Below are 20,515 nucleotides of genomic sequence, written 5' to 3' on the forward strand. Positions count from 1 at the left end.
GTATTTTAGCAAAGCATTCAAATTAACATTTTTCTAAAGTCCCTCCTAGCATATGTCAAATCCATAGAGTTAACGTAGTGCAAAGCAAATTCCGTAAAACTGTGGAAAAAAAACCTGAAATAATCCGAATGAAATTCAGCTTTTAGGATAACTTTGCAAGCCACCAACTCTTCCACTAAAATACTCAAAAGACAGATTGTGTTGCATAAGCAAATGTTAATTATAACCAAGTGGCATAAAAAGTAACTGTTGAGATACTGGACTGAAAAACAAGAAAAAGATGCAGGCTGTATTAACTCTGGGAAACAGCCAGGATTTTCCCAAAGCTCAGAATCCACAGGCTACGGAGGGTTAACGTGGGCAATAATTTATAACTGACAACAGTAAACAAGGAAGGCAAAGGCAAAATTTCTAGACAGGGTCAGAACAGTATAATAACTGACAAACAGCAGGCATGCTTTTTAAGGGCTAGTTTTTAATGCTCAAAGCACAATTTTGTAAAACAGAAGTCAAATGTTCTTTTAACATCTAGCTGAAACTATACAAAAATGTAATGCTAAACAATTCAAATAAATGAATAGTAAATAAAATAATAGTTACAATGACTTACTTTCTCGTATGTTATCCCAAGTCCATTGATCATTCTTAAAGAAAGGATGCTGCTTAATTTCTTCTACTCCATTTCTCCCCAGTCGCACATCCCTAAACATAGCAATTAATCCAATTTTTAAAATATTAAAAAAAGCTCTCGGTGTTCTGCACCTGTCCCTTTTGCCAGAAATTTAAAACAGGTTCTCTACCACACCCTCATCATACTACTTAGTTTACAAAGAGAGGCTTAACAAAATAATTGAGGTTTCATTAAATCAGTTCATCCACTTTGGTCTCTTATCCATAGTTTATCTCACGCTTGTTTCACAATCTGCACTTCTTGGTAAGAAGTAAAACGGCTGGGATGCTGAATGTGCCACGTGTGAAGTGCAGCATTCTTCCATCTAGATGTGTGTGTAGAGGGAGTACACAGTCAAAAAGTTTTAAATAAAAACCCCCTTTAACTGCAACATATGGGGAGCCTGCCAAACCAGATGAAAAACCTTAGGACGTAAACGGGATCTGGGCTTGTGTGCAATAATTCATTACTGAGTTTTTTTTTCACAAGTGAAAACTCAGTAAAGTAAATATTACAAACACCCCAGCCCATCCCTTTCCCCCTAAATTAACCCTTCCATGTCTGGTATTTACACGTATACCATGTGCCCCATAAAAATCTATGCTCTAAATAGCTCAACAGAAACATTGATTTCACAGGAGCACAGAAAACAGCTCCTGTGGTAGAAATACTAATAAATCAGAAGACAAGCTCATTCCTGCTTGTCACAATTAAGTGCCTCAATAGTGATGGAGTAAGCAGAGAGGGCATCTGTTTTAAATAAAAACCCCAGAGCACAGGCTGTAATGTTAACAGGAAGACCTGTACACGTGAGGAAGTGTTGTAGGGCACAGCAACAGTATTTAACTCTTGTGTATCTCTTTCATCCACTGTTTCCCGGACTCCAGGATTGGCAAGGCTGCTGAAGTAGCACTTTGATAAGGACATGCCTCCTCTATGCATTCAGCCTTACAAAACCCACCATGCTAAGCTCCTCTCTGCCATAGCATCATGTGTTTTTCACTTTTGTTTATTATATCAAAAAGAGTGTACTACAGGGACTCAGTTATGAGTAGCACTAGTAAATGCACCACAACAGGAAAACCTGTGGGCTCATCATCTGAACCTCTGATTTAAAAGGAGTGATTTTTACTCAATAGACATCTATGCACAATGGGGTCCATTTACAAGAATTCCTGTTAGAGCAGCATTTTAAGTGCAAGAACATCCTTGTCAAGTCCCAACATGTTCCCTTTGAATGGGATTTCTGTTAAACAAATGCACTGCTTCTATGAACAATTTTATTTTCTCCTAAGGGTTTCTTGCAGAATGGAACAACATGCTGTCGTACATATTACTGGAGATTATGAACGCCAGTGCTTTCATGCCAAGGGTGTGGACACAAAATTGTTTACAAAAATTACCAAAAATTTTAAGCAGATGTAATCTGGATCTTGAAAAAAAAACAGCATAACAAAACAAGTATGCGTGCTGAAAGTTTCAAGTGAAATGGACATGCTAGGTAAAAAATGACAGAGGCTGGTTTCACCTTCTAGTGTGGCATAAGCTTTCGATGATAAAAGTCCAACTTTTCATGATGTTAGGATCAAAGAGGTTAAAACAGCAGTACTAGTCAGAATATTAACTTGCTTTCTTCTTAAGGCAATTGTTTCTTCTTCTGGACCTCTCTATTTTCATCTTTGTTCCAACAAGTATTAATTCATATATTTTTATATTTGTTTGTAATAAAATATAGACACCCTTCTCCCTTGCTCACCACTTGTAAAGATCTCCTCCTTTGAAGTCCACCCTTCGTGATGTGTTCAAACTTTATGCATCATCGTGATGCCTGCAAGACCATCTATTATAGTGCAACAGCACCTTCAATTTACTTACATTAAATAGTAGTGAGATTAAATAAAAGGAGTTTTCAGAAACTTCAAATACTACAGTTGTGTGCAAAGGTTTAGGCATCTCTGGTCAATGCAAAACCATTTTGGATAATTTGTCCCTCCCACCAGCAGAGGGCCTCACTGGGCTTCTTGGACCCTTTGGTTAGTCCTCCCAGCTCAGTGGCCTACACATCCTGCTGGCAGCCATCTTGTTCCTGTCTAAAAACAGTTATAGTCCAAGTTCACAGTCAGTACTTTGCTAGAGCGTGGTCAAACTCTCAAGCCTGTCTGATCTTACTTTTGATCCTAGTCTCAGGCCTACATTTTATGTTCCTGTTTATTACTAGCTTGCTTTATGTACCCTGTGTTTCTGCAGTAGTCCTGCTTCTCTAGGCACCTTAAAATCTCCAAGTTTAGATTCTGTATCATCCTAATTTGTGAATAAGAAAGCAGAGCCATCTTCTATAGTTATACAATATATAGCAAACAAAGAAATGGCAAAACATATAATACTCTTTAAAACATTATCATTCATGAACTCAAATAACTGTGAAAATCTTTCATTTAAAAATAATTTCTAATCAAAGCCATAGCATCAGACATCAGGTGTATGGAATGCAATAACCCATTCTCTTGCCTCGCAATGGGCTACAAATGGTGTCAGAAACATACCACTATATCAATCATCTGCTAGTCAGCTGTGCCTATGCCTATTTTATTAATGATAAATTTTACTTATTTATTTATCTGTTTTTATATACAGACATTCGATCGAGATATCACATCGGTTCACATGAAACCAATAAGGCAGGAACTGCTTATTTTACATTGAACTAGGTAACTTACATTGTAAAAAGGCAACTTACATGGTAACTAGGTAACTTAATTGGTGACTAGGTAACTTACATTGTAACATGGCAACTTGGTGATTAGATAACTTACATTGTAACATAGTAACTTACATTGTAACATGGTAACTTACATAAAGGTTGAGAGTGGGATGTTTGATAACTGATTACTAAAGTGAATAACAAAACTTGTCAACACAGTAACTTGAAGGATACATGATACATAGGGTGGAGATCGTGAGGAACATTGTGGGTAAAAATTATACATACAAGAGAAATACATGAGATAATGATATTAATATTTAGGATGTGGCTCGAGAGGAAACATTTTAGTTAAAAACCATGATAATTAGGACGTGGGAAAGTATAAAAAAGGAGACCGGATGGATCCACGAGGGGTTATGTATCAGGGGGGGAAGGCTTTTCTGAAGAGCCAGGTTTTGAGTTGTTTTTTGAATGCTTGGGTGGAGGGTTCGTTCCTGAGGAGGGGTGGGAGGGAGTTCCAGAGGGTGGGGCCGGCAACAGATATGGCTCATTTTCGGGTGGAGGAGAGGTGGGCATCTTTAGAGCTGGGAACGATGAGTAGGCCAGTGTCAGTGGATCTGAGGTTTCTATGGGGGGAGTATGGCCGGATGGTGGTGTTTAGCCAGTTCATCTCATTGTTAATTTTTTTGTGTAAGAGGGTGAGGGTTTTATATTGTATTCTTTGGGCGATGGGCAGCCAGTGGAGTTCTTTTAGTGTGGGTGTGATGTGGTTGCATTTTTTTAAGTTAGTGATGGACCTGGCAGCTGCATTTTGCAGTATTTGAAGAGGTCGGATTGTGGTTTCGGGTAGTCCAAGGAGTAAGGATTTGCAGTAATCCAACTTAGCAAATATTATTGATTGTAGTACTGTCCGAAAATCTTGTGTGTGTAGTAGGGGTTTCAGCTTTTTTAGGGTTTGCAGTTTAAAGAATCCATCTTTGATAATGTTAGAGATGTGATGCTTGAGGTTGAGTTCGTCATCTATAGTTACTCCTAGGTTTCTTGTAGATGGTGTGAGATGTGCCTCTGCATTGGTATAGGTGACGAGGTTGATGGGGGCTGAGATGAAGTCATTGGAGATGCGTAGGATTTCGGTCTTGCTTTGGTTGAGGCATAGTGATAGTTGGGATAGCAGTTGAGTGATCTCTATGCTGAGTTGGTTCCATTTCTTTAGGCTGTCTTCGATGGATTTGTTAATGGGGAGTAAGATTTGTATATCGTCAGCATATACCAAATAGGTGAGATTTAAATTTGAGAGGAACTTGCAGAGGGGGAGGAGGTAAATGTTAAATAGGGTGGAGGAGAGGGATGAGCCTTGTGGTACGCCATGAGTAAGTGTTATTCTGGAGGATTCAGATGCCTTTGTCTTGACGTTGCATGATCTGTTATGGAGAAATGACTCAAACCATTTGATTGTGTTGTCTCGTAGTCTCGTAGCCAGATCTCTGTTAGTCTTAAGAGGAGGGTTTTGTGATTGATGGCGTCGAAGGCGGCGGAAACGTCGAGGAGTATCAGGAGGTATGACTGACCATCATCGACTCCTCTGATGATGGTGTCCGTGAGAGTGAGTAGGAGGATTTCGGTGCTAAATAATTTTCTGAAGCCATGCTGTGCAGGTAATAAGATGTTATGGTTATCAAGGTGCTCCGTGAGTTGATTATTGACGGTTTTTTCCAGGATCTTCGCTATAAATGGTAGGTTGGAGACTGGTCTGTAGTTGGCTGGGTCAGATTTGATGAGTTGAGGTTGGGTTTCACTACTGCATTTTTGAGTTTGTCTGGGAATATTCCTTGTTCGAGTGACAGACTGATGATGTCGGTTATAGGTTTGGTGATGATGTTGCTGATTAGTTTTAAGGTTTTGATGGGGATTGGGTGTAAGGGATGAGAGGCAGGGTTGGTTCTTTTTATGATGGATTCTATTTCTGTTGAGGCCACGGGGGCAAAATGTGACCATGTTGAGTTGAGTTGGAAGGTTTCTGTTGTGTCCGGGTGTGTTGGGGGGGGGGTCAGGGGAATCTTTGATATGATGTTGTTTACTTTGTCTTTGAAGAAGTGTGCTAGCTCTTTACTGGAGATGGAGGGGGTGTCCAAGGCTGAGTCGTTCAGAGTTGAATTGGTTAGGTCTTTGACGTAGGAGAAGAGGGTCCTGGGGTTGAATTGGTATTCGTGTATCTTTGTTGCGTAGTAATTTTGCTTTGCCGTGTTGAGATCCGTAGTATATTTGTGGAGATGTGATTTGTATTTGTTTTTCAGTTCTGGTGTTGGGGATCTTCTCCATTTTTTTTTCGATTTGTCTTAGATTTTGTTTCAATTTTTTTAGTTCTAGGGTATACCAAGGGGATTTATTTTTTGTTGAGGTATTTATTACTTTTCTTACTGTGGGGCATAGGGTTTTGGCTAAGTTGGCATTGATGGATATCCAGGAGTTTGTGGCAGAGTTGGCGTCATCTTTGTTGAGGGTCTTTAAGGCTTCGGGTAGCTGTTGAGCGAGATCGTCGCTGGAGCAAGGCTTAGAGTATTCGATGATTTGCTTTTCCATTTTAGTGGGGGGTGCTTGAATCTGGAACTTGGCTTTAATGAGGTGGTGGTCGGACCATGGGGTTGGGGTGGTTGATGGTATGCCTATGGTGGATATTTTGCTGTTGACGAAGAGTAGGTCAAGTGTGTGACCGGATTTTTGGGTGGGGGTGTTGATGATTTGGGTGAATCCAATGGCTGACATGGTGGAGAGGAAGAGATCGCAGGTGTGGGAGAGAGGGATGGTGTCTATGTGGAGATTGAAATCCCCCAGTATAATGGCCGGTTCCTGTAAGTTGATGTGGGTGGTTATGGCTTCGATTAAGGGGGAGAGGTTGTGTTGGAGTAGACCGGGGGGTGCGTAGAGGAGGAGTATTTGGAGGGTTTTTGATTTGAATAGGTTGGTCTCAAAAGGGGGTGGTAGGTTCAAAGAGTGTGATGTGAATTTATGCTTTTTGTGTGCTAAGAAGAGGAGGCCGCCTCCTTTTTTTTTAGGTCTGGGTATGGAGAAAATGTTATAGTTACTTCTGGGTAGTTGATTTAGAAGTACGGAATCGGTGCTTTTCAGCCAGGATTCAGTGATGCAGAAGATGTCGGGTAGGGAATCTAGGATCAAGTCATGTAAGATGGGGATGTAGTTGAATGTAGCTAGCTGAATGCTACTAGCTTATCTTCCATGTAGAAAAAATGGCTCTCCCATCTGAAATAAGACTCCAGGTGTTATGTTTGATAAAAGTATTAAATGAGTACAGGTGAAGACAATTACACTGTGGAACAAAAAATCTGACCCATCTAATTTCTTAGGTTGGGATTGTTGTTTTCTCTATATTCAACAACCATGGGCTCCTCTAAACAGCTGTATGAACAACTGAAAGTGGTCGCAAACAGCTGCGACCACTTCTGCTCACCTCTCTCTTCTCTTCAGTGACTCCATTGGGGAAAGTGGCGGCCTCCGCCAGCAACCGCCGACCCTCCTGGCGTTCCCGGGACGGCATGGGCGCTGCCGACTACCATCTTGACTCCGGGATCACACAGGCGTGCGCGCACAAGTCAGGTTAAGCACTGCTTGGCGGGAACCTCAGGGGCATCCCCTGCTGATGACGTCTCCACTCCCGGATACTTAAACCGATCGAACCTGACCACTGACGACTTGGCAACGAGTTCCCTCATTGCTGATTCCACACCTCATGCTACGAACTTCCGTTCCAGCTCCTACTCTGGCGAGACACTCTCTGGGTACCCGCTCCTCGGGGGCCCTTCCTTGTCTCTGGCTATCCGCTCCTTGGAGGGCCTTCTGCCTTGGGCTATTGCTCTATCCTGCACCCCAGAACTACTGCTGGAACACACCTTGCTGTGAGTACTCTGACTCTTGGATCACTTCCTCTCTCCAGTGTACCCTGCACTGCGGGCCACTACCGCATTCACCTGCATATACCCCACGCTGCGGGCCACTATCATTCCTGATCTACGTGAGGAACCCCGTTGGTGTACCCTGCGCTGCAGGCCACTACCAAGCCATCTCTACGAGAGGACCCTATCGGTGTACCCCGCTCTGCGGACCATTACCAGATTGCTACTAGGAGGTATTCCCTCTGGGTATATCCCATCACATGAACATTGTGCTGGTCTCAGAACTGCCCCCTCCTCAGGCAGTACCTCTCTCTCTCGCTTTCTCTAATAAAGACTCTATTCCACAGCTGTGTCTGAAGCCTGCCGAGACCTCGCCTCCCGACGGTGAGACTCACAGGGTTCCTCCCTGTGTATGGTACCATCGCTCCCATCGGCCCAGGGGCCCACAAAAATACAAAACCCTAACAGGAAAGCTATAAAAAGCTCTCTGAAAGCTTCAAGCTAGAAATTTTAACCAGCAGAAACATTCTTAAGAAATGGAAGTTTCAGTATCTTATGTGGTTATGGCTGAACAGTTCAATTTTTGTTTCATTAGTTCAAAGCATTTTGTTCTAAAACGGTTCAGACTTATCAAGGGTTTATTTTGCATCCTTTAGATGATGGCTTTTGTGATGAGTTTGTACAAAAGGTTTCCCTTTTAACAACGTTCCCATACAGATCATTGCTATTTAAGCAATGCTTAACCTGTGGACAACTACTCCAGTGGCACCTAAACTTTTTAGCAGGTCACTGGCAGTGATCTGTGGATTCTGTTTTGCAGATCTGCAGTTTCAAGGCAGTTCTATCAGAGATTGTTTTTGGTCTTCCAGATTAAACTTCAACAGTTCTATGTAGCATTCATTTGTTAACAATGTTTCTGATAGTTAAAATTGCTAGCTGGAAGTGTTCATAGAGCTTTTTATAGACTTCCCCTGCTTTATAAGAGTGAATTAATCTTCATTTTCAAATGCTCCAAACTTTTGTACATACCATATTCAGCATTTTGTTATTTTCAATCTGTTAAAATAAGCAAAGAGACAGTAATTTTGTATTAAAAATTGCAGAAAGATTGTGTTTAACTTTGTCCCATGCTTCTTTTCATTTAGAGATTCAGTGGAACACGAACTTTGACCAGGTATGCCCAAACCTTGCACACAAATGTAAACTTCTCATTGCAAGTAAAATCAGAATAAAAAATAGGGGTTCTAGGATTTTACTTTAGTGGCTAACTGCATTTCTTGAAAATAATTTTGCTGCTTTCCAATAAATGCTATACGTACCTATCAGTTAAAAAGGCACAGATGAGATTCTTGGCATTTTTAGAAATTTCCACGTCATCTGGGAAGTTTAGTGAATTTTTGTGATCCATTATCTTGCTGTATGTACCCACCAATGAATCTGCATAAAATGGCGTATCCCCTAAAGACAACAAACGTGTATTGTATATTAAAAGTGATAAGCTGGATAAATTGAAAATACAAAATACCACATTAATATTTTATGACAAAAATTGTTAATCCCCATTAACTCAGTGAACAGGATACTTCATTTGTCAATCAAGGACTTTCTTTTGAATCCTTATGGACAAATGAAAGTAACATGTGTCTAACATCTATAGAACACGCTCTCCAGAAGGAAAGGTGGAGAAGAATGACTTGGGATATACTTTTGAAGAGATTTGGTCAGATCTCTACTAGGAACCATAAACAATAGTCAATTTGTGTGGGAAGGATACATAGTAAATGAGTGTATAGGTATTAGGGATGTGAATCGGGCTTCGGACGATTGAAAATATCGTTGATATTTTCAAAATCGTCAGAAATCGGGGGCTCCCCCGAAACGATAGGAAAACCCCACAATATTGATCGTGGGGGTTCTCTTATTGTTTTGGGGGAGGGCGGGAAAAACGGCACACAAAAATAACACCTAAACCCACCCCGACTCTTTAAAACTAATCCCTTTGCTTCCCCCACCCTCCCAACCCCCCAAAAACATTTTACAGGTACCTGGTGGTCCAGTGGGGGTCCCGGGAGCGATCTCCCGCTCCTGGGCTGTCGGTTGCCACTAATAAAAATGGTGCCGATGGCCCTTTGCCCTTACCATGTGACAGGGTATCGGTGCCATTGGCCGGCCCCTGTCACATAGTAGGAGCACTGGATGGCCCGCGCCATTTTTAAAGATGGCACCGGCCATCCAGTGCTCCCTCCATGTGACAGGGGCCAGCCAATGGCACATATACCCTGTCACATGGTAAGGGCAAAGTCCATCGGCGCCATTTTTATTAGTGGCAGCCGACGGCCTGAGAGCGGGAGATCGCTCCCGGGACCCCCACTGGACCACCAGGTACCTGTAAAATGTTTTTGGTGGGGTTGGGAGGGTGGGGGAAGCAAAGGGATTAGTTTTAAAGGGTCGGGGTGGGTTTTTTGTTTATCGGCTCAGGCGCAGCCGATAAACAAAACCGCGATCGGGCCCGATGAAAAAAAACCCACATCTCTAATAGGTATGTGTATGGAAAATAGCACATGGTGAACTCTTCTGAAATAAATAGTCTGACTACCACTTTAGGGTGTGGTTTTCTATTTCCTTTTGCAAGGGCAGCATGCTGTGGCTATCCCCTGATTTTTCTGTTTAAGTCTTAATGACATGAACGTTCCTGAGCAGACCATAAACCCTGGGTGCCAAGCCTATCCACATGAGCTCCCCACCCCAGGGTAGACACATCTGTGGTTAACATAATTTGAGTGGGAAGACTCCGAAAGGAGTTTCACTGTTCCAGATTGGAAAGTACCCGTCACCAGGACTAGGAGTCTCAGAGGGATAGGGTGACCTGGATGTGATCTTAGAGGCTCTGTGAGACCTCAGGATCCACTGATCTCTGCACATGTGGCCCAACAACCTTAACATGTGCCAAGCAGATACCTTCTGGTTCTGCTGAACTTCTGCCACAATGGCCACTACTGTGACAGCCCTCTGGCATGGCAGAAAAGCTTTGGACCGAGCTGTGTCTACCAGGGCTCCGATGACGTCCAATTGAGGCGAGGTACTGAGATGGGACTTTGAGTAGTTGAGAATGATCCTTAGTGACTTGAACACCTGGATGGTCAAGCGCATGGACCTGGCTGCCCCTGCCTGGGACACACTCATGAATAGCCAATTGTCCAGATAAGGAAAAACATGCACTCCTAAGCCTGTGGAGGTGCGCGCCACAACAGCCAAACATTTTGTGAACACTCGTGGGACGGACAAGAGCCCGAAAGGCAAAACCCGGTACTGGAAGTACCCAACTACAAACCAGAGATACTGCCTGTGACCATGGAAGATCTCGATGAGAGTGTATACGTCCTGTAGGTCGAGGGAGCATAAACAGTCATCCCCTTGTTGCAAAAGGGGAATCAAGGTGCCCAGAGAAACCATCTTGAAATTTTCTTTTTTTAGAAATGTGTTCAAGGCCCTAGGGTCTAGGATGGGATAGTCCTGTTCTCTTTGGAATCAGGAAGAACCTGGAGTAAAATCCTCGCCCTCTGCCATGGTGGAACGGGCTCAACCGCTCTGCCCATTAAGAGGAAGGAGAGCTCCGCTAGTAGTACTTCCTGATGCACTACCGGCCCTGAATATGGGTACAGAGGGCAATTTGGTGGCACACCCAATTGATTTAATTGGTACTCCAGATGGACGATGTACAGTGACCACAATGATCGAGGTTACACTGGGCCACTGGTTTGCAAAGAACCGCAGCCTGCCCCCAACCGGAGGGTCCATCTCTCTGGGTACAGGCAACTGGCTGATACTCCCTGCGGCCCAGTCAAGACCCCATCCCCGGGGTTTGACAGAGGAGCCAACTGAGGCTTGGGAGCTCTCTGCTGTCTGGGTCAGCCGCAAGAGCTCTGATGTTGAGGATGGGATCGAGGTGACGGAGGATAGTACTTTCTTTGGTAAAAGAAGGATTTCTTTAGCTCCTGCCTCGATGGCCTCCTGGAAGAGAAGGATGGGTCAGGAGCACTGGCGGAGAGTTGTCGGAGGGTCTCATAATGGACCCAAAGTTGGGCCACAGCGTCCCTCTCCCTATCTCCAAAGAGATTTTCTCCTGTACGTGGCTAGTCAGCAAGTCATTCCTGTACCTCCAGTTGGAGATCTGAGGCTTGCAGCCATGCCATTCTGCGGGTACTGATTCCTGCTGCAGAGACTCTTGATGCCATTTTGAAAATATTGAGGGTCGCACAGACTTCCTGTTTTCCATATTCCAAACCCTTGCATACCAGCGACATGAGGGTATCTTGCTGCTGTTGAGGTAGCTGCTCAGCCATCGCCTGCACCTGCTTCCTGATGTCCCATGAATACTGGCTCATGTAGAGCTGGTAGGCAGCCATGCGGCAATAAGCATGGTGCTTTGGAACACCTTCCTCCCAAGAGCATTCTCTGCACTGTGGTCCTTCCTCGGGGGCGCCAAGAATTGTGTCTGAGAGAGCTTGGCCCTCTTGAGGGGGATTCGACCACCATCGACTGGTAGGGCAGCTGACGCTTATCGAATCCAACAGCTTCTGGACAAGGTAAACTCTGTCTGCTTTCTTATTGACAAGAGACACTGTGAGGGGGTGTTCCCAGAAACTCAGCAGCAACTCCAAAAGGATCTCATGTACCGGGACTGCCACGATCACCTTAGGAGCCTCCACAAATTGGGGGATCTCAAGCATCTTGTGCTTGGCATCCTCCTACATCAACAGCTAGAACAGGATGGCCTCTGCCATCAACCTCTCAAAACCTCAGGCAGAGTCTTCCTTCGCTTCTCTGAAGTGTCTGACAGGAGCCCATCCAATTCCTCAGAGGAAGACTCCCATCTTATCAGCCCCCCCAGGGGTCATAGGGACCCTCATTCACACAGAGTGTCACAGGGGAAAGGGCCCTAGGTGCTCGGCCATCGTCCAGAGGTGCAGGCACCGATGGAACAGGATGGAGGGCTATAGACCTCGGCGATTCCACTGTCCTCGGTGGAGTTCCCTTGAAGGAGGAACTGGTGACGACCACAGTACTGGTAGGAAGCGGCCCCAGTGCCCCACTGGGCACCAGTGCCGGCCTGGGAATCAGAAGTGGTACGAGACAGACGGTATAGGCTCCGGTTCCATCAGTGCCACAGGACCGTGGCCCTGCAGCGCCCACTACAATGCCAGTTGGACTCTTCACTCCAGCTCCTCTTCGAATGTTGCTGATACCAATACAGACTGGGAGGAAGGAGGGGTGGCCAGATCTTTCTCGGCCCCTCCAGGGGGATCGGCAACTGATACCAGGACTAGTGAAGACTGTTGCAGACCCCGGGCATTGATAGATGACTGGCACTCCTCACCACAGGGTTGCTTCGGGGGCATCATGGCAAAATCCATTGCATCCCCGTGCATCAAAGGGGACTGGTGCTGATGCTTAGTCTTCCCACAATGGTCTTTCCCAATGCCAAGTTTGAAGACTATGAACCTGGTGTCCTCGATCTGGAGGAGATCAATAGTGGTCGTCTCCGGCGCCCCTATCCACCAGCAACCACGATGGAATCGTCGGCCCTGCCGACATCAATGGCAAAGTGTCCATCTGTGCGGCTCCGAGGTCTTTAGATGTCAATGCCGCATTGATGGGTCGGACTTCTTTATTGGGAAGCATTTGTTATCCTGAAAAGTGAAATAAACTGCTGTAAAGACTATTTTCATCATTTTACATCATCTCAGTAAAAGTTATATTGCAAACCAAGTCAGTGTGTTTACTGTATACTGACTTCAATGCTCTTAGTGCTGTTATCATTAGTGCTGTACTGTATCTTGAAACTGGCACTTAAGTGTTTGCAATGCACAGGGCCTTGAAAGTTATCTTTTTCCCTGCTCAGGGCATCCTGAAGATTAAAGTATTGTGATATCTATAGAAGTGTACCACCTAAAACTATGATTTGAGATATGACCTCTAGAACTACTATCTGGGTTCAATCAACCCAGGGGTTATGCTTTGAAAGGGTCTGTTTACTATTATTTGTACCACTATTAGTGAACATGCTCATTTTTTTCTCCTGCACTGTCCCAGTACATTCTGGGATGATTTTCATTGACATGAAGAGATATTCATCTCCCCACAAGTGAAACCTTAGCAACCCTGCTGGTGGGAGTTCAAAGACCTGCTAGAAAAATTTGTTTTGAAAAGAAGCATTTCCTGGATCTTTTTCTTTTTACCTAACCAGAAATATACAGAGTTGAAGAGCTTTTATTTTAAGCCATACTGCTAGTGTTTGGTGGCCCTCGAGGACCGTAATTGCTCACCCTAGGAGTATATTCTTTACTGACCACTTTTCAGACCAAATTAAAACCCCTTTTATTCCTGGCACGCTAATACATTTTTTGAGATAGTCATGAGGTTTGTATTTATATGACTGGAAAATGGTATTTGTCTTTACCATGTTCTTTCCATATAGTAATGGAGAAATTACTTACCTGATCATTTCGTTTTCCTTAGTGTAGACAGATGGACTCAGAACCAGTGGGTTTATGTTCCCCTGCCAGCAGATGGAGACGGAGCAAGCTGACAACACAGTATATATATAGCCCTGCAGTGACCCCAGCCTGCCAATATTCTCTTCAAAATCAACTGTGGACAGGTTAGCAAAAAACTTGATTAACAAACATGCTTAAAAACAGGTAACCAGAACTGTACTTAACCAACCATAAACACTGAACTCACATAAGATTCTAGGTACCCCAAGCTAGGGACTGAATGAACACTTACCAGTAAGCCCTTAGGACCCAGAGCCCCACAGGAGGACTATTAACACACTCATGCGGCAGCCGAGGACGGGAACCTGAGTCCATCTGTCTATACTAAGGAAAATGCAAATTATCAGGTAAGTAATTTCTCCATTTACTAGCATGTAAACAGATGGACTCAGGACCAGTGGGATATACCAAAGCTACTCCCCAACAGGGTGGGACGCTACCAGCGGTCCAGTCCACACCGCATGTGCAAAGGCTGTATTCTCCCAGGCCTGCACATCCAGACAAAAAAACCTGGAAAAAGTGTGTAAGGAGGACCACGGCACAGCTCAGCAGATATCGACGGGAGACAGACTAACCTCCGCCTATGACACTGCCTGAGCCCTAGTGGAATGGGCCCTAACCTGAGTAGGCAATGGCTTTCCAACATCCACATACATGGCCAGGACCATCTCCTTAATCCAATGAGCTAGGTAGCCGGAGAGCCCTGCTTACTCCTGCCATGGAGAACAAACAGGTGATCCATCTTTCGAAACAACTCAGAGACCTCCAGATACTGCATGACAAGATGCATAACATCTAAGGAGCACAAAAGGTGAAATTCCTCCACATCCCTGACCTTATCTAGGGACGGCAAGGAAATAGACTGATTCAAATGAAAGTCTGAGACTACCTTGGGCGAGAAGGATGGAACAGTACGCAACTGTAACACCCCTGGAGTCACCCAAAGGAATGGTTCCTGGCAAGACAAGGCCTGCAGCTCACAAATCCAACACACAGAAGATACAGCCACCAGGAACACAATCTTCAAGGTCAATAACCGTAAGGAAAGGCTATGTAGTGGTCGGAACATAAGGCCTGCCAAAACGTCCAGCACCAAATTCATACTCCACAATGGAACCGGTAACCTCAAGAAAGGCCTAAGATGATTTACTTCTATCAAAAAAAAAGCCACATCAGGATGAGACGACAAAGAAACACCATTCACCAGGTCTCTGAAACAGGCAAAAGCCACAACCTGCACTCTCAAGAAATTAAGGGCCAAGCCTTTATTCAATCCATCCTGCAAAAAATCCTGAATGAGAAGGATCTTAACAGAACGAGGAAGAACACCCCTCTCCTCACATGAGGCCTCAAAAACTCTCCAAAGCTGCACATAAGCCAAGGAAGTGGAAAACTTGTAAGCGGATAGCCATGCTTTAACAGTTGAGCCCTCTCAAGGTCCAAACCATAACACAGAATTGAGTCGGAACCTCATGAAAAACCGGTCCCTGCTGTAGCAGATCCATGTGCAACGAAAGACGAAGGGAGGCCTCCACCAGAAGTTGTTGCAAATTTGCATACCACGACACCTGGGCAAGTCCGGCGCCACTAATAGTACTAGCCTCCTGTGCCCTTCGATTTTGCGAATTATCCTGCCCAACAAAAGGCCATGGAAGGAAGGGCAAAAAGCAATCTGTCTTTTGGCCAGACCTGTACGAGAGCATCTGTTTCCAGGGACCACAGATCTCTCCTGCGACTGTAGAATCGAGGAACCTTCGCGTTTCAAGAAGACGCCAGCAGGTCTAGGAACCGAAGGCCCTAGCAATCCACAATCAGCTAAAACAGCTCGGCTTACAACACTCACTCTCCTGGGTCCGGACTCTCCCTGCTGAGAAAGTTCACTCTTACGTTGTCTTTTCCTGCAATGTGAGAGGCTGAGATCATCTGCAGATGATCTTCCGTCCATTACATCAGCTGGCCTATTTCCTGCGACACTGCTGGCTCTTGGTTCCTCCCTGGCAATTGATATAGGCCACTGTCGTCGTGTTGTCAGACATCAAACGAACCACTTGATACCGCAGCCTGTGGCTGAACTGCAAGCATGCCAGCTGTACCACACGTGCCTCCAGGCAATTGATATTCCAGCAGGACTCTTCAGCATTCCAGTGCCCCTGGGCAGTAAACTCCAGACAGTGAGCCACCCAACCGTGGAGACTTGCATCTGCCGTGAGTACTAACCAGGCTGGAGAGGACAAGGGTACTCCCTTTATCAGATGATCCTCCTGCAACCACTACTGGAGGTGGGAGCAGATGTCCATCAGCAAATGGATCTGAACCGCATAATCCTGAGACTGCAGGTTCCGACGAGATAGCAGAAAGTGCTGAAGATGACGCATATGCACCCTTGCCCACCCCACCACTTCCAGGGTAGTCACCGAGAACCTGTACATAGAACCACACCGTCAGGCATATGGTATTCATCAATTGATGCACTTGAGACATCAATCTCTGAATCCGTATTTCCAGTAGGAAAACTCTGCCCTGTCTTGTGTCGAACTGGACCCCCAGATACTCCGACTGGGATGGTTGAAGATTGCTCTTGGTCAGGTTTACCACCCAACCGAACTCCTGCAATAAGGAGATTACTTTGTGTATCACCAGGCAGCTCTCTTCCTGAGACTTGGCTCGAATCTGCCAGTCATCCAAATATGGGTGCACCAGATTTCCTTCTTTTCACAAGGCCGCCACTACTACCACCATAATCTTGGAAAATGTTCTGGAAGCATGGCTAGACTAAAAAGCAGCACCCAAAACTGATAATGGCATCCCAACACCGCAAAGAGTAGAAAACATTGTTGTGCCAATCGGATGGGAATATGAAAGTAAGCCTCTGACAGACCCAAGGAGGTCAGAAATTCCCCCAACTGCACCACTATTATCATAGAGCGTAAGGTTTCCATTCGAAAATGAGTCACCTTCAAATGACGGTTGACCCTCTTGAGATCCAGGATGGGACGGAAAGGAGCCCTACATTTTCAGCATAACAAATTAAATGGACTCTCGCCCCATACTTTCTTGAGATATGGGCACCGGAACCACAGCCAGTCTGGGGAGCCTTTGAAGCGTGAACTCCACTGCCTGCCTCTTCTGCAGGGAGTGGCAAGGGTACACCATGAACACATCCTGAGGAATACTGTGAAATTCCAGTGCATACCCTTCACGTATCACCTCCAGGACCCACTGGTCCGACGTGATCTCAACCAACCTCCAATAAGAGAGAGAGATCCCCCTATTTCCAGCTCCAGAAGGTGGGTTGGCAAACCTTCATTGGAAAGCTTGGGGAGGTCCACTCCCAAGCCCGCTCCTCTCTTGAGCTGTCAGGGATGAAAGAACTGAGACCTACCAAAAGGCCAAGTCCGCTGAAAGGTTGTCCCCTCTGTAGGGATGAAAACGCCCAGAACCCTGGAAACGACCCCTCACACCAAAGGGACACCGTAACTGTTTCTTATCCTCTGGCAACGGAGGTACTGGAGACTTGTCCCACTTACTGGCCAGTTTCTCCAACTCGTTCCCAAACAAGATTGAACCTTTAAAGGGCAGCTTGGTAAAATTGGCTTTGGAAGCTGCATCAGCTGACCAATTTCACAACCAGAGTTGACACCTGACTGCTATCACCGAAGCCACTCCTCTGGCCGAGGTCTGGACCAAATCACAGCCTGCGTCTGCTAAAAAGGCAACAGCAGGCTCCAAAACCGCTCTAGAATTCCCTCCAGACTCATCAACCTACCGAGAGAGAGACAGACAAGATCTTGCCACTAGAGTGCAACAGAAGGCAATCTGTTAATTAATCACTAGTGCCTCAAAGGCTTGCTTAAGAATAGCCTCAATCCTTTTATCATGAACATCCTTCAAGCCGCTCCTCCCTTTACAGGGATAATCATCCACTTAGAAATTGCACATACCAGACCATCCACTTTGGGGAAAAACACAAATGCTCTCTCTCAGTCAGATCCAGGGGGTACAGGCCTTCCAATGTCCGACCCTTTTAAAATTTACCTCTGGGGCATCCCATTCCAGATCAATCAATTCCTGAATGGCATCCATCACAGGGGAAAAAAAACAAGAGGCTTTACGTAAGGAAACAAAAATGGGATTCTTCCTTGGCCCTGACAAAGCATCCAAACCAGGGACACCCAGCTGTTTCAAGGTCTGGGAAATCAGACCCGGCAGTTCATCTCTATGAAAGAATCCAACCTGTTTCGAAACGGTTCCAGCCCTGGAGGAATTTCCCTATCTTCCAGGGAATCAGGATCAACCTCATCATCAGTGCCATCAGAATTCCTGGCAGGAACACCCGCAGGGAGCCGAGGTAAATCCCGGCGCTTAAGCATAGAACTGGAAGAGGTAATTGCCAGGTTCTTGTGGCCTGGTTTGGCCTCTGTTGGAAACAGGATGCTGGGCTTGATGGACCCTTGGTCTGATCCAGCATGGCAATTTCTTATGTTCTTAAGCCACTGCCTGAGGGGGGAAGCATAGGACTGTACCTAAAGGAAGGCTTGTAAGCCTTGAAAACAATTCCACCCAAGAATAAGCAGCTAGGTCCAGACCAAACCCAGAAGGAACTGGAGCTGGTCCCTCAAAATTGTCCTCACCAGCGGAGCCAGTCAAGGGGGAACCAAAATCTGGTGTACTTCCAGCCAAAACCATAAAGACCATCATCAGAATGAGTGGATCCAGGTTTAGCAAAATCCAAGGAATAAACTCTCCCGGAGCATCTGAACAGCACTGAAACAGGTTAGAAGCCAGGTCAGGCTGAGAAGCCCTAATATGATAGGTAACACAAAGAGAAAGGTGCTTAGGTTTCTTGTTTATCGGCACCATGAGCATTCAAACTGTGCATTGAAACGGCTTGAGCTCAAAGGTTACATGCACAAATTATAGGCGCCCCCACAATAAGCACAAGGCTACACGTACTACTAGTGCACCCTGCTGGAGCGTATCATCACACTCAAAAATGTTAAGTGCACAAAAGTCGCGCCTAGTAAGGCGCACACTGCACACAAAGACGTCCTGTAGAGGGCAGAAAGCACACACAAGCACGCGAAAACGCCATCGTGGCCTACCATGCAGCATGCCGAGAAAAGCCTACCATGGGGCCTTATCCTACCTGGGCCGCTCAACCCGCTAAGCCGCCCAGTTCCCCTAACCCCAACGAGAGCAAGAACAACCCCTGGATGGCGCGCCGAGTACAGAGACCAAAGGAAGGCCTAAAAAAACCCTGTCTCTGTAGGTAAAAGTTCTTTTTCTTCTTTTTTGAAAACTTACAGAAGTTCAGCACTTACCAGCTGAGCACAGACCCGGTCTCCAGCTGCGGGGGGAGAGGGCATCTGCCGCACCACCGCACTTGGCCTTCTGCGCCCACTTCCTTTTAGCTGTACAAGCAGCTAGGTCCACGCTGAGAACTGGCTACCCAACCAAGGAACACTTTTGAGGGACCACGGAAATCACCTCATGAATTCTCAACTGGGGGAGGGACCATTAGGTATCACCACAGGAGAGTGGGACTTTCTTTTCCTGAATTTAGAATTTCAAATTTCTCCTTCCAAAAAGCTCGAAGCAATCCCCCTTAGAGAGATGCACGTCCACCATCTACTGGAGACAGAGAATACTGGCAGGCTGGGGTCACTGCAGAGCTATATATACTGTGACATCAGCTTGCTCCCTCTCCATCTGCTGGCAGGGGAGCATAAACCCACCGATCCAGAGTCCATCTGTCTACATGCTAGGAAACAAATATAAATATAAAAGCATTATTCCTCATCTAGTGTTATTCAATTATTATTACTTTAATTGTAATTGTTACAGGTTTATTTTATTGTATTATATTCTCTTTTTTGCACTCTATTTTGTGACCTATTGATGAAAAAACAAACTTTTAAAGAAATAAATCAATAAGCAGAACTCTCTACAAGAGCACCCTTAGCAGGGTGTTTTAAGTCCCAAGGGTCCACAAGCTCCAGCTAGGTATTCACTCCCACGCTGTTAATCCCTGGGGGGGGGCGGTTCTTTTTATGGAAGGAAGCTCTCACTTACAGCCCAGACGATGAAAGAAGGTCACCAGTGTGTGTGCTGTACTTTAAGTGCTTTCCATGAGGTGACAGGCTGTAAGAACTCAGACAGGACCATGTCTGGGTGTTAAAATAAAATTTATTGATTTTTAAAGTCAAATTAAAGGCCATTGTCTAAAATGATGAGAGTACATCTGACTATAAATACAGGGTTTCTTTATGTCAGGCCGATACAATACAGTGCGCTCCGACGGAGCGCACTGTTAACCCTCTATTGGACGCGCGTTTTCGACGCACTAGCGTTACCCCATATTCAGTAAGGGGCCGAAAACGCGCGTCCAACCCCCCCAAACCTAATAGCGCCCGCAACATGCAAATGCATGTTGATGGCCCTATTAGGTATTCCCGCACGATTCAGAAAATAAAATGTGCAGCCAAGCCACACATTTTGCTTTCAGAAATTAGTGCCTACCCAAAGATAGGTGCTAATTTCTTTGGGCACAAGGAAAGTGCACAGAAAAGCAGTAAAAACTGCTTTTCTGTGCACCCTCCAGACTTAATATCATGGCGATATTAAGTTGGAGGTCCCAAAAGTTTCCAAAAGTAAAAAAAAAAAATTTGAAGTCGGG

The 20,515-nt window shown here is 45.3% G+C and overlaps 1 protein-coding gene across 10 annotated transcripts in view; it reads right to left on the minus strand.

Annotated features, from left to right (window-relative positions):
* Positions 1 to 20,515, minus strand: part of ROCK2 (Rho associated coiled-coil containing protein kinase 2) — a 442,704-nt gene that overhangs the window by 178,050 nt on the left and 244,139 nt on the right. For all 10 annotated transcript variants that reach the window (XR_003855695.1, XM_029595904.1, XM_029595908.1 and 7 more), the window contains 2 exons: positions 8,602 to 8,740; positions 611 to 702 (listed from right to left, as the gene is read on the minus strand). Coding sequence is in view for 9 of the 10 variants with exons in the window: in XM_029595904.1 (XP_029451764.1) it covers positions 611 to 702; positions 8,602 to 8,740 (231 nt within the window). In the remaining variant the exon portion in view is untranslated. The remainder of the gene's footprint in view (positions 1 to 610; positions 703 to 8,601; positions 8,741 to 20,515) is intronic.

This window comes from Rhinatrema bivittatum, chromosome 3 (genome assembly GCF_901001135.1).
Source record: "Rhinatrema bivittatum chromosome 3, aRhiBiv1.1, whole genome shotgun sequence".
Taxonomy (NCBI): domain Eukaryota; kingdom Metazoa; phylum Chordata; class Amphibia; order Gymnophiona; family Rhinatrematidae; genus Rhinatrema; species Rhinatrema bivittatum.